At 39.8% G+C, this 14488-nt stretch overlaps 1 protein-coding gene across 1 annotated transcript in view; it reads left to right on the top strand.

Moving 5' to 3' along the window:
• Nucleotides 1-257: 257 nt before the first annotated feature.
• Nucleotides 258-14488, top strand: part of castor2 (cytosolic arginine sensor for mTORC1 subunit 2) — a 29798-nt gene continuing 15567 nt past the window's right edge. The window contains exons 1-2 of the mRNA XM_088320514.1: nucleotides 258-619; nucleotides 12923-12993. Of these exons, the coding sequence (XP_088176640.1) occupies nucleotides 507-619; nucleotides 12923-12993 (184 nt within the window). The 5' untranslated portion in view covers nucleotides 258-506. The remainder of the gene's footprint in view (nucleotides 620-12922; nucleotides 12994-14488) is intronic.

Raw genomic sequence — 14488 nt, 5'->3', positions numbered from 1 at the left:
AAAACATTAAAGCACACCAAAAAACAAATATTTCCAAAATCTCTTCAATAACACATGAACAAAATTGAATCAGCAATTATAGAATTAAGTGTGACTACAATTTTATAATACGTTTATGTGTGGCGCCCAGTCCAACTTATTTTATTTAATGTTACATTATTTTATTTTATCGTTACCCTGAGGAGCTCAGTTTATCCGAGACCAAATGATTTTATTTTCTAAATCCTCCCACCGGAAGTGCGAGCGTTTCCGTCGCCACCTTGAAGCAGGTCCGTTTTTTTCCTCTCTCTTTTTTTTACCTCTTGCCTTCTTCCTCCCTTCTGCTTCTCTTTCTCTCCCTCTCTCCTCCTCTTTTCCTCTTTTTCCATTTAAGACGACTTAAGGCGCCCATGTATTTATTATCATCCATGCTATTTGCTTGTACGTAGCTTTTGAGAGTTTTTTTTAAGGGGGGGGTGTTTTTTTGATTTTTCTAAGCTGTTTTTTCCAATGAGAAGACGTAAAAGATGGAGCTTCACATTTTAGAGCACAGCTTGAAAGTGGCGTGTATAGAGAAAGAAGGCATCCAGATTTGCACTCACGGATTAATAAAACTCGCTTTCCTGGCCTCCAAAACCAGGTACGTGCATTTCTCCTCCATCTTGCTGAGAAACCGGCTCGCCACTGTTGAGACAAGATTTAAACGTTGCTTATTTTTTATCGAGTGCTGCTACTTACCTGAGGTACATTGAACGCAACATAATGCTATTTAAATGTGTTATGCGTTTGTTTGTTTGTTTGAGCTCCGCTTTTCCGGGGCCTTCATAGCTGGATTGGCGCCAGCCTGTTGTGTTTTTCTGATATGTATTATTTTTCTTTGTTTGTTTGTTTTTTGTTAAACGCGGTCCTGTCAATACTCTGCTATTATAGCGTCCAAATTGTTCCTTTTACTGGTGCGTGGCGTTCACGGGCCGGCGACTGAGCTCGGTGAAGAGAACCTCGTCGTGCGAGGTGAAGGGTGGGGGGCTGGCTCGCTTGTTTTTGTCGTCATTGTGTGTGATTAATGTGAGCCTTAAACAGGTTAAGTTCCTCTTAACTGCACCATGTGAGCTTGCCAAATCTTTTCCAAAACAACTATTTGCTGACAAATGATTCACTCACAACAACTAGTCTCTTATTTCCATGTTGGAAGATATAATTTCTGCAACCTTCGTTTACTGGGCAGGAAATGTTGAAATGATGTACAGTACTTAAATATAGATACCTATATTTTTACTCTGATAAAGCTTTCCAGTTCTTGTTTTAAGTTTAAAATACAGTATTTATACATAAATATAAGTTTCCCCCACAAACAAATTGATTATTTAGTGTTTTTTTTACAGCTATAGATGCCCTGCATTTATACAGCACTTTTCAAGTCACTGAGGATCTCCCAAAGTGCTTTACAATGTTCTTCACACTTTCCTATTCACAAGATCAAAACTGATTGGTAAACTATTAGGCTGTAAGCCAAATGTATGTATTCGAATACTGGCCAGATCAGTAAAAGAATATCAACTCCAAATTTTTAGCCTTGTTTATCAGTGTTATGGTTTTATCATTCAGCTTACATTTTTTTATCCACCCTATGTATTTTAATCACGCAGGTCAAGGGATATTTTCTAAACGCAACACATTTATTCACAAACAATGGGGAAAAATATTTTGTTGTAACTGCTTCATTATAAATAGTTGAGTGAATGCAGTTTTACACATGAACCAACTCACCACACTATACAAACTCAACATTTCCCTCTAATGGCCGGAGAGATTATTTGGTTTGCAATTATTATAAATCTTAACTTTTAATAGAAATGACCTAGAGACACATATTTTTGACATATTCTGAAATTCATGGCGGGCTGTATTAAATCATGCCTGACTTATTGTCAACCAGCCTTAATGGGACATTGTTAATTTGTATAGCGGCTCCTTGTTGTTAAAAAAAACTTCATTTATTTAAAATTGTATGTGTATGAAATAATATAATATGTACTAATATATATATCAATATGCAAAAATACACAATTTCATATAAACGTGCATTTCTCTTAAATAATCGTTGGTCAACAAACTGGTATTTATTTTACATAACATTCGGCTCGCCTTGAGCGAGCTGCTATAATTGTCTGCCATCTTGCTGCTACGGGATTCAGGAAGAAAAAAAAAACATGTGAAATGCTGGTCAAAATAATGAGATTAAATATGGCATGGTATGGTTACTTTGGGTCTCCATAGTTTGTGTTGTTTCTTATGCTTTTCAGCATTGTTTTTAGTTGCTTGAGACAATAATTCCCTGTAAGTCAATTACATTTAATTTCAAATGTCATGTTGTGTATTTATCCGTTATTCAAGGTGACAGTTTTATTGATATTTGATGTATTTTTTTACTCTTTTCTTTTATTATTTGGAGTTTAAAACTATGTATTTGTCAGCAAATTACATGCCGTTCCCCATTGTTTGAACTTTTAAGTTTAAATTTGAAGGCATTTAATGTTGCTTCGATTGTTTTGTGTCTTTTATTTATTTAACACTAGCTAAGGTTTTGTTTTTGCAAAACATTTTCTCATGTTAGGTAACGCCTACGAAATTACTTTGTAATAATAACAACATGATTAACAATAGTAAAACAAATAAAATTAACAATAATCACAAATTATTTAATTCTTGGAAGATTGACTTTTTTTGATTGATTTGAAAAATATATTAGTCTTTGGATTTGGCAATTTATTTTTCAAAGGGACAGTGTGTATTGCGTAATATTTGACCATTAGATGTTGATGTATCGTGTAGTGCAATGAAAATGAGTGCTAAATAGAAAAAGAAAGAATACCAACTACAAAGATTGAGTGTGACCAAACCTCATCATTTTTCTTCAAAATAATACAGGCTGCCCCCTTTATAGAATTATCTTAATATTGTCTTTGTTTAAAAAAAAACTGGACTCAAGTCATGTTTAAACGTGGGAATACAATTATTTATTTCCGCTTTTTAAATTGTCTCCCTCTTGTAACATTTAACTACCGAGTTGTTAACTTTAGCCATTAGCGTTACTTGTATGTTTAAGAGTGAGATTGTTATTTGAATAAAATGCAGCAAATCTGACATTTCTTAGATTAACATTCATGTTTATGAGATACTGTACTTGAAGTGATACTAAATGTGTGGCAGTGATCTCAAAATGCTTCTCAGGCCTTAGTAGGCCCCCAACCCCACAGACTTTTGATGCAATTAATTTTCTTCGGTCACTCAGAGTTCAGCAGCAGCAGCAACAACAACAACAAGTCACACTCAAAGAGTGCTTGTGAAGTTCCTTACATGCACTGGGAATTCCACTAATGCTGAGTTCCAATTAGCTTGTTAGCAAGAACTGAATGCCATTAGGAAGAGTTTGCAAAGACAATTGCACCAACTAAAAGACTAAATCTGATTTTTAGCTTCAGGGTTGAAGCTATTGGTCCTTTTTGTAATCTTGTTACAAAGCCCACAACATCAGTCATTTATTCGGAGGAGCCAGATAAACAACGAAAACCAGTTTACACCTGGGGTCACCAACCTTTTTGAAGCTGAGAGTTACTTTTTGGCACGAAGGGCATCCAGTTTGATATCTATTTCCAAAAGGACGACTTATGTTATTACTATGTTGTTACTATGTTATAACCGGGTTTTAATTATTAGAAGTTAAATTAAAATAGGCTCAGTCAACCACTAAAACGGGCATGTCCATAGTTACGACCAGTTACAGGCCGTGAATACATTTTACTGGCCCAAGGCCTCTGTCATAAAATAGATAGATACTTTTTTCAGACTCATTTTTTCGAATAATATAATATCAAGAGGCACTGCCAGACGAAATATGCTGACTACAACAAGCTAACTGGAAACAAACGCTGTGAAAAGTTGAAGCAACAGGTAGCTGTTTTAACGGCTTTTTAGGAGACCCCGCGAGTCAAATGAAAATGCTAAAAAGATATTTTTTTCTAAGTTGAATAAAAAATGAGTTAAATAAATATTGTTTTTCCAGACAGACTTTTTGTTCATTTTATAATGGTCTGTGATTTTGTTAAAACTTTAAAAAGATAAAATATGCCATTTGCTCCAGTGCCCCCGTGACCCTAGTGAAGATAACCGCCAACGGCACACCAAATGGATGATAAGTCCCAATATAATATGGTCTTTGGATAAGGTAGTTGGGAAAAAGTATCTTGCATATTTGCAGGTGTATGTTTATTTGTTTAGTCATGTTTATTTGTATTGCCCTTAATCACAAAGAGTCTTAAAGGGCTGCACAGACCTCAGATTATTGCAAACCACAGAATGTTATTACACCATCCCCTGATCTAAAACCTACATGAGGGCAAGGAAAAACTCAAAAACCTCATATTATATTCGAACGTATATTTGTTTATTGTTAACCTATTGACAAACACTTGGATTGTTTTTCTTATTGTTTTACATTACAGCCTATTTTGTTATTTTGTGCACTATTTTTCTATCCCTCCAAAACTTCAATATTTGAATAAAGAAGTGGGAATTGAAAATGTATTTAATAAATTCGATTCATCGATTAATTGAAAAAAATAAACGACCAATTCAATGATGATGAAAATAATCGTCAGTTGCAGCCCTTGAGGGAAAAAAACGTTACCTGTATTATTTAAAGAAGTTGCCTCATAAAGTGATAGCGCGGACAAGACTGTATATTTTTAATGTATGACTAATTAATATTCAAGATGCAACTGCTAGAGGATTAAACGTGCAGTGTCCTCAATGCTAAACACAGCTAGAAAGCCTTAAGCAGTGCCACCACACACGGCAACTCTTCAGTTGTTTACCATGCTAATTTACAGCAAACTACAAAATACGCATTTTTTTTAAGTGAAAACGAAGGGGGGGAAAAAAACACGCAATACTGATTTTTGTATTGACTATTTGGATCATTCTTTAGTTATTTATGGTGCATTAGTTTTATGTGCTGGAAATTTGCAGTAACACCAAGGTTGGTGTGTGGTTTAACTTTGTCTAAGAACCACTTTCTACTTAAATTAAAAAAAGAATCTTTAGATTTTTTTTATCATTCAGAAATATGATTTTTAATATTTGGTTGTTCTGCTCAAACCTGTAATAAGTAGGCCACAATCTGTTGTCCTGAAATAGGCATTTACTAGTTAGCTCGCAGTTGGATTAAAAAGAGTTCATGTTGACTAAAGGTAAATTTGACTGATCTACTCCCCATACTCCACTTTTTTTGAATACTTTGTGATTGTAGGAGAATTACTTCTCTTTTTTAATTCCATAGTTGCACAAGTACTCCTTAAGTTGCTGTACTTCTATAGGAAAAAAGGTAAATGTTTTGGAATTACGAAACAAATGATAAAGGAAACCTTTTGACAAAATCACGTTGGTCCGCTGGGCTAATAAAGCACTTGCCTAAACTGAGCACATTGTATTAGTAGCAGCTTGTTTTCAGTCTTGCCACACTAGTAACATTAAGGTGTCCATTTTGTGTGCAGAAATAAAATATTGTAGTCTAAAAATTGTACTTTTTCACCCTAGTCATTTGTTTAGTCGGCTGTATTGTCTTACTAGTGAGGGCAAAGGGCATACTAGTATCAACCGAGGGTATTGAATAAATGCTCAGATGTATATCCAGGGCAAAAAAATAATTTATTTAAGTGAGACTTAAGCTTTCTAGTGTAGAATGGTGTAGCAACAAATAGTGTAATAAGTCTAGTGGTCTATGGATCATAAATCAGATGCCTAGGATTGGGAGAAAATATGTTAACATTGCTACTAGTGTAAGAAATTTACAAGTGGAATTTACATCGAACCGCGAATTGACGAACTGTTGTGCTTTAATTCTGACGGAGACATGGCTAAACTCATCTATCCCGAATGACGCTGTTAGCATTGTGGGGCTAACTGCTTTCTGCGCTGATAGAAGCGGCGAGCTCACCGGCAAAAGCAAGGGGGGCGGTCTATGCATTTATACCAACAACAACTGGTGTAAAAATGCGAAGATAATCTCGAAACACTGCTCACGAGACATTGAACTTTTGACGGTGATCTGCAGACCCTTCTACCTACCGAGGGAGTTTAGCGCGACCATCATTACTGCCGTGTACGTGCCCCCCAGCGCTAATACGAAGGAGGCAATGGACGTTCTCTACCGAACTGTGAGTGAACTGCAGCATGCTTACTCCGAGTGCATTTTTATTGCGGCGGGGGACTTTAACCAGGCCAATATGAAAACAGTTCTCCCGCATTTCCATCAGCATGTAAACTTTGCTACAAGAGGTAGGAACACATTAGACCTGGCCTACACAAACATCAAAGGTGCATATAAAGCAGCCCCCCGCCCCCACCTTGGCTCATCAGATCACCTTTCTGTTATGCTAATTCCAGCATACAAGCCCCTGCTGACCAGAGAAAAACCTACAGTGAAGCAGGTGAGGGTGTGGTCTGAGGGGGCAATGGAGGCACTACAGGACTGCTTTGATTGCACTGATTGGGACATGTTTAAATCGGCTGCCACTTACAACAACAAAATAAATATAGATGAGTACGCCATTTCTGTGTCAGCCTACATCAGTAAATGCGCAGAAGACGTCAGCAATAACAAAACTATATGCACCCGTGCCAATCAGAAGCCCTGGATGACTGCTGAAATACGAAAACAACTAAAAGTACGGAACCTTGCCTTTAGATCTGGTGACAAGGAGGCGCTGTTATCAGCGAGGGCTAACCTGAACCGGGCTATCAGACTAGCAAAGCGAACGCACAGTCAAAAATTCCAGGAACGTTTCCTCAGCACAACCAACACCAGGGATATGTGGAAAGGCATTCAGGCCATCACCAGTTACAAGCCAACCACCGCCCCAGTGCAGAACACTAGCATGGACTTTCTGAATGACCTCAACAAATTCTTTGGAAGGTTCGAGGCACAAAACGGCACCCCTGCAGCGAAAGCGGTTCCAAATCAGGACGAAAGAGCACTCCACCTGGACTCATCTGACGTGAGGAAGACCCTGAGAAGGGTCAACACAAGGAAGGCTCCAGGCCCGGACAACATTCCGGGGCGGGTACTTAGGGAGTGCGCCGATCAGCTGGCTTGTGTACTAACAGACATTTTCAACACCTCGCTAGACCAAGCCAAAGTACCATCATGCTTCAAATTTGCCAACATCATCCCAGTGCCAAAGAAACCCCAGATCTTATCACTCAACGATTACCGGCCCGTTGCACTGACTCCTATCATAATGAAGTGCTTTGAGAGACTGGTTAAAGAGCACATCACCTCCAGTCTCCCCTCCTCATTCGACCCCTTTCAGTTTGCCTACAGGACAAACCGCTCCACCAGGGATGCCATCGCCTCTGCGCTTCACCTGAGCCTGACACATCTAGAGGAGAAGAACACCCATGTGCGGATGCTGTTCCTGGACTTCAGTTCAGCATTCAACACCATCATCCCACAACATCTGATAGACAAAATGAGACTCCTGGGTTTCAACACCCCCCTGCGGAACTGGCTGCTGGACTTCCTCTGTGACAGACCCCAATCAGTGCGGATAGGTCAGAACAGTTCAGATGTCATCTACCTCAGCACGGGCTCCCCCCAAGGCTGCGTCCTAAGCCCCTTGCTGTTCACCTTGATGACACACGACTGCGTCCCTAGGTCCGCCACAAACCACATCGTGAAGTATGCTGACGACACAACAGTGGTGGGCCTCATCAGGGATGACAACGACCTGGCCTACAGAGAGGAGGTGGAGCAGTTGAGGTGGGCTGGTGCAGGGACAACAGCCTGGTCCTGAATGTCGACAAAACTAAAGAGATCATTGTCGACTTTAGGAAAAACCAGCCCAACCATGCCCCACTTTGCATCAACAACAAGGCTGTGGAGGTTGTCAGCAGTATCAAGTTCCTAGGGGTGCACATTACAAACAAACTCACCTGGTCCGTGAACACTGCATCACTGGTTAAGAGGGCACAGCAGCGCCTGTACTTCCTGCGGAGGATGAGGAGAGCCCACCTGCCCCCACCCTCCCTCATTACATTCTACCGGGGCACCATAGAGAGTATCCTGACCAGCTGTATCTCTGTGTGGTGTGGAGGCTGCAGCGCTACCGACTGGGGTAGTGTGAGGAGGGTAACGAGGACAGCAGAGAAAATAATCGGGACTACACTTCCCTCCATTCAGGACATTGGCCAGAAGCACTGCCTATCCCATGCTAAAAACATTACCGGGGACCCCTCTCACCCCCATCATGGACTGTTCACTCTGCTAGCCTCTGGGAAGAGGTACTGCAGTGTGCGGTGCAGGACCACCAGGCTCCGCAATAGTCTAGTCCCCCTGGCCATTAGACTGTTAAATGGTCAATCTAACATATAGTTAACTTAAATCTAAACGGCTGCTAATCTGACTTTTTGCACTACTGGCAGTTTTTTTTTTTTATAGCTTGCCACTCCTTGCACATTGCTCTCTGCACTATTGTAATTACAGCGTTATTGTTACAGTGTTAATGTTACTGTGTACCTGACTTGTTAACCTGACTGCCCATTTTGCACATCTGGTTAGCTACTCTTCTTGCACTATCGGCACTATGGTAAAATACTATACGTAGCCAAAATACAATACAACATTATTTATATCTGTACATTCAAGGAAACTGTGGGGGTCAGATGCATCGACATTTCGTTCTGTATACACGTGTACTAGAATGACAATAAAGTAGATCTGAATCTGAATCTGAATCTGAAGAAATGTACTCGCATATGCACCTTAATTTACAGTATGTGCTGGTAAAGAATTAATCCGCTCACACAACAATAGTACAGTAATCCCTCGGTTATCGCGGTTAATAGGGACCTAACCCACCCGCGAAAAGGGAATATCCGCGAAGTAGTGACGCCCCTTCCAAAATGCTAAAAAAAAACAAATTATTATTATTTAAAAAAAATATATATTTTATTATTATTTTTTTTTTAGACCTGCAAAGCTCTGAACCCGCGAACGTGGAACCACGAAGTAGCGACGCCCCTTCAAAATTGCTTAAATTATTTTTTTTAAAATTATTTTATTTTATTATTATTTTTTTTTAGACCCGCAAAGCTCTGAACCCGCGAACGTCGAACCTCGAAGTAGCGAGGTCCCACTGTATATTTTTTCGTGCAGTGATTTGCAACCTTGTCAAGTGTTCTACAGGGAATGGCAGTTTTATCTTTTCAAAAAAGCGTGCCATTGTTTCGTATCTTTGCTTTCTTCCAGTGATTAGACGAGTAGCTGTAAGATTAATCAATATGAGTAGGTGTCAGGAGATTACTTATATATTAATTATCTGCTCAAACGGTTGTACAGGAAAATATATCAAATAACTTTGTCCTAATAAAGAAATGCCTGTTTTTGCCCAATAAAATCTCTTCGTTTTTTTTCATGAATAAAGTTTTAATACCACCTCGAGGTGCTAAATACTACACAATGTCCCTTAGCTCTTAAAAATAATACGATTCTGGTGCTTGAAACAGATTTTCAAATATTGTTGATTCCTCAAGATTTTTGCATTAAAAAAAAGTTTGCCTTTGCTCCAAAAAGGTTTGAAAACATTGTTTTAGTGGTTCAATAGCGATCTATCTCAACGCACTGTCAGTCTTTGGATGAGGGAGCGGTAGAGTGGTCGTCTTGGGATCAAGAGGTCGCAGCCTTGGTTTTCCTGTTCCTCCGAGTTAAATGTCCAAGTGTCCTTGGGCAAGAAACTGAACCCTGAATGCCCCAAATAGGCAGGTAGGCGCCCTGCATGGCTGCCTTTGGTTATTGGTATGTGAGTGTGTATGTGAATGGGTAAAGTGTGAAATACATCGTGGAGCGTTATACAAATGCAGTCCATTTACAAAAGTTTGAGGTCACCCAGTCAATTTTGTGTTTTCTTTGAATAGTCTAAGCACAAAAAAAGTCCCCAAGTGCTGCACAGTCCACCAAGTCACTCTTTTATTCTTCAAGTGAGATTCAAAATAAATAGAAAGTGTAGTACAGACATTGAAGAGGTTAGAAATAATGAATTTTATTTGAAAGCGTAATCTTAGCAGCTGAGTGGTTAGCGCGCAGCCCCACAGTGCAGAGGTTCTGGGTTCAATTCCACCTTCCGCAGCCTCCCTGTGTGGAGTTTGCATTATCTCACTGTGCCTGTGTGGGTTTCCTCCGGACACTCAGTTTTCCACTCACATTCCAAAAGCATGCATGTCAGGTTAATTGGCCATTTCGAATTGTCCTTCGTTGTGAATGAGCGAGTGAGTTGTCTGTCTCAGTGTGCCCTGCGACTGGCTGGCAACTAGTCAAGGGTGTCCCCTGCCCACTGCCCGGAAATAGCTGAGATGGGCTCCAGCACCCCCTGTGACCCTACTGAGGAAGAGCGGTTCAGAAAATGGATGGAATTAATCTTATCCTCCAAACTTTGGTTTCGTGAAAGAATGCTCAATTTCCAGCAACTTCAATGTTCCATACCGTCGTGCTGCTACCACAACAGCTCAATGGGCTTGTGATCTGGTGACCGCGATGGCCACTCCATTAGACAGCATACCACCTGCCTGCTTATTCCCTCAATATGCTTGCATGATTTGGAGGTGTGTTGTGGGTCAGTGTCCTGCTGTGAGTGGCGGTTCTACACTAAAATACTCCCAGTGCATTTTGTGATTATTGCTGATTACAGCAAGGGCAGTCACCTCGTAATCGAATTTGTATCACATGTTGGATTGATTTCACACAGTTCAGAAAAATACACAGCAGTTGGCCTGTTTTTTGAAATTTATGAATAACTTACCATTATTTGGAAGACAAAATCCGCCAACTATTTTTTTTTTTTGTATCGTAATACAGTGAATCCTCTCCTGAAGGGAGTAGAGTTGGGCATGTCACTTTGAAAGTAATTGGTTATAGTTACTCACTATTTCTTCCAAAAAGTAACTGAGGTAGTAACTGAATTACTGAGTTACCAGGGAAGTTAACTATTTCCTTTACTTTAAAAACAAGTTGTATGTCAAAAAATTGAAAATTCTCTGAGCAAATCCCAAACCCTGTAGTGACGTTTTGACCAAAGTTAACTTGAAGAGATAGGAATTCCGATTATTTTTAGATAACCTTTTTTTTCGGCTGGGCTTACTAAATGGAGCCGACTCTCTCGGGTCCCAAATAGCTACTTAGGTTGTCTTTGTTGCTTTGTTCTCTAAATTACCAATTGTTATGTAACATTATGGTCAGAATAACTTGTAAAGAGGGAGAAATAAAGAAAAGACAAAAATTGAAATTTTAAAAAAAACATAAGAAAAACAATAATAAAGGGAAACAGAGAGATGCACGAGAAAAAAAAAAGAATAAACTCTAAATTTTTATACTAACTCATTAACACTGAAAAACACAGAAAATATACCGTAAAATTTGGACTATTTAGGCGCACTTAATTATAAGCTGCACCCAGTAATTTTTAAAGGAAAAAACACTTTGTACATACATAAGCCGCACTTGATTGTTAGTCGCATGTGCCCACATTGAAACATGAGATATTTACAAAAGAAGACGGTACACAAAAAAGAGTTTTAACAACATACTGTACCTGGGCCACCAGATTTTTGATAGACAAATATCTGTCTTCACGATTTCCCCACTCACTGAATAAGTCATGCCATAAATCATTGGAAACCTTAAACTCTTGGGATTCGAGATATGATGACCATTTCAAAATATACTCATCAGAGAAACATCACGATCAGTCTGAAACAAGATACACTAAAACTATACAGCTGACACAACTCACCAGGACGTCCCCTGGCCGTCTTCAACTTCTTTGAATGTCCGTGACGATGGTTTCGTTACATCAAGGACAATCCATAGAATCCAACCGTTTAAAATATTTACTCCAAAACACACGAATACCGACAGATAAATAGGAATCAGCCTTCAACATTTCTGCTTTGTTGGCTGTCGATTGGTGGGGAGCAATCTTCCTTCGTTCACTTCCAACAGTTTAGGAAATGACCCGAGTCGGGGTGCTCAAATTTTTCGCAAATCAGCCCTCATTTGCCTTTTCCTTCGGCGCATTCGTAAATCCTATCTTAGTAATTGCTATATTACTATATGGTTGTCACTATTTTAAATGGTGACATGATCTAAAAAAATAACTCTGAGGAGAGCGGACAACTGCGCTTCTGAAAATGGCATCAGGTGCGCGGGGACACGCCACTGTTGGCTTTTGACCATTGGTAACGGCATTGTAATGGCCGAAAAACTTAACTAAATACCTCTTTAGTGGAAAAATACTGCCGCTAAGTAACGGCGTTATTTATAACTGCCTAATTATCAACAATGGAAGGGAGTAGTACACACTATAGTAAGATATCTTCAGTTTTGTGTCAATTTATTGCATTGAATAGCTTTCATTTCTTAGAACAAGAATAGACTCAAGTTTCACATGAAAGTTATCTTTTTCTGGTGATTCTAAAAGTTGAATCACACCCACAACTGTGATGCTCCAGATACCTAATTACCCCAAAGGAAGGTCAACTTCTATAACCAGCCAAACTGTTTTAAGGGTTTTCAATCACCCATTAACCTCTAACACCCCTAACTTAATTAGCCAACTATTAGAACACTGGAGTGCTGGTTGCTGCAAATTGGCCTCTATACATATGTGGAAACGGCATTGAAAAACAGATAATTGCATCTAAAATAGTCATTTACGTCGCGAACAATGTATTAGTTAAATACTATATTCAATGATTGCTTTTCCGCAAAAAACTTTTGAATGGTTGTGTATGTAAACATGGTCTACCAGTGCAAAAGTTAATAGACCTGATGAGTATAAATGCAAACAGATCTAATCTGTCGTAAATGGTCCTGTGTTTGCTTGTGTTGCAGATGCAAGTTCTTCAGCCTTACAGAAACGCCCGAAGACTACACCATCATTGTGGACGAGGAGGGCTTTAAAGGTGAGCCCGGGTGCGTCGGCGCAGAAACGGTGACATTATCGCCCACCGTGTTGCGTAAATGGGGGTCGGGGCGGTCGGCCAGTGTTTGATCACACTTTGTCGCTAATGGTGGCGGGCTTTTGGCTTTCGAGTGAGTGAATCCGCGTGGTCACACACCTGACTAAACCTCTTTGGTTACCACAGAGACAAGATAAGGTATGGAGGGTCGGGCAAGATGAGAAAGGGGGCTTGACAGGTGTTATGGTTTTGTATGTTCATTGTGATGTGTGGACTGTGGGGCCAATACCAATTTCTGGCACAAAAAAGTCCCAAATAATTTTGATAATATGTAAGGCAGGGGTCGTCAAACTTTTTGAGTCGCAAGCCGCATTGGTTTGAAACTATTTTCACAGGGGCCGGGTCAGAGTGAAAAAAAAAAGATTCATTTATCTAATTGTTTACATATGCCGTCAGCGAGTCTTAAATCCGATATCTCCGCGATACATGAGGGGAATAAATAACAAGCCAATCAATCCATCCATCCATCCATCCATCCATCCATCCATTATCTGCACCTCTTATCCTCAGTAGGGTCGCGGGGGTGCTGGAGCCCATACCAGCTATCTTCGGGCAGTGGGCAGTCACCCTGAACTGGTTGCCAGCCAGTTGCAGGGCACACAGAGACAGACAACTCACTCGCTCATTCAAGCCGAGGGACAATTTGGGCCGGCCAATTGACCTGACATGCATGTTTGTGGAATGTGGGAGGAGACCGGAGTGCCCGGAGGAAACCCACGCATCACAGGGAGAACATGCAAACTCCACACAGGAGGTTTGATCTCATGACCTGAAAACTGTGCCGCACACGCGCTAACCGCTGCGCCGCCGTGCTGCCACAAGCCAATCCATTTTTTCTCATTTGCGTTTACCTGCACAAGTTGTGTTTCATTTTCTATTTGTCTATAAAGGGACTACGGAATATCAATCTTTTTTTTAAAACTATCAAAATATACAAAACAAATATATTCATTTACAAATAAAAACTGAAATTAAGAGTATTGGCTAAATTATCTCTCCCTTTTTTAAGGTACTACATTTGATCATTTGTGTGTTGCCTGCTTGCGAGGTTTATTTGTAGTGGCCTCCGAGGCCAGCCGGGGATTGTTTTGCCCTTACAGCAGCTAGGTTTTTTTTTATATTAAGTTACTTTGTTTAAAACAAAACACGAGGCTAAAAACGGGTGTAAGTTTTTTATGAACTGTGCTACAAAAATATTTTGTGTTTATTTGGGATTCAAGCAAAAAATTATTTCTTCTGGGTTTTTCGCGTCACTTCCTGCTCCGCTAGCTTGACAAACAGACTCAAACAATGGCTAACAGGACGGTTGCGTGTCCAATCCATCTTCATCCATAATGAAGAATTAACAAGGCAATGCTGAAGTTTCCAAAAGTGTTTATGTGATGTAAAAACAACTATTTTTTTGTAATAATTCTGACGGATGTAAAGATTATGTACA

The sequence above is a fragment of the Urocampus carinirostris genome, chromosome 17 (genome assembly GCF_059441175.1).
Source record: "Urocampus carinirostris isolate Australia breed hairy pipefish chromosome 17, RoL_Ucar_1.0, whole genome shotgun sequence".
Taxonomy (NCBI): Eukaryota; Metazoa; Chordata; class Actinopteri; order Syngnathiformes; family Syngnathidae; genus Urocampus; species Urocampus carinirostris.
Note: the sequence above shows the minus strand (reverse complement) of the source record. Positions and strands in the feature narration are given on the sequence as shown.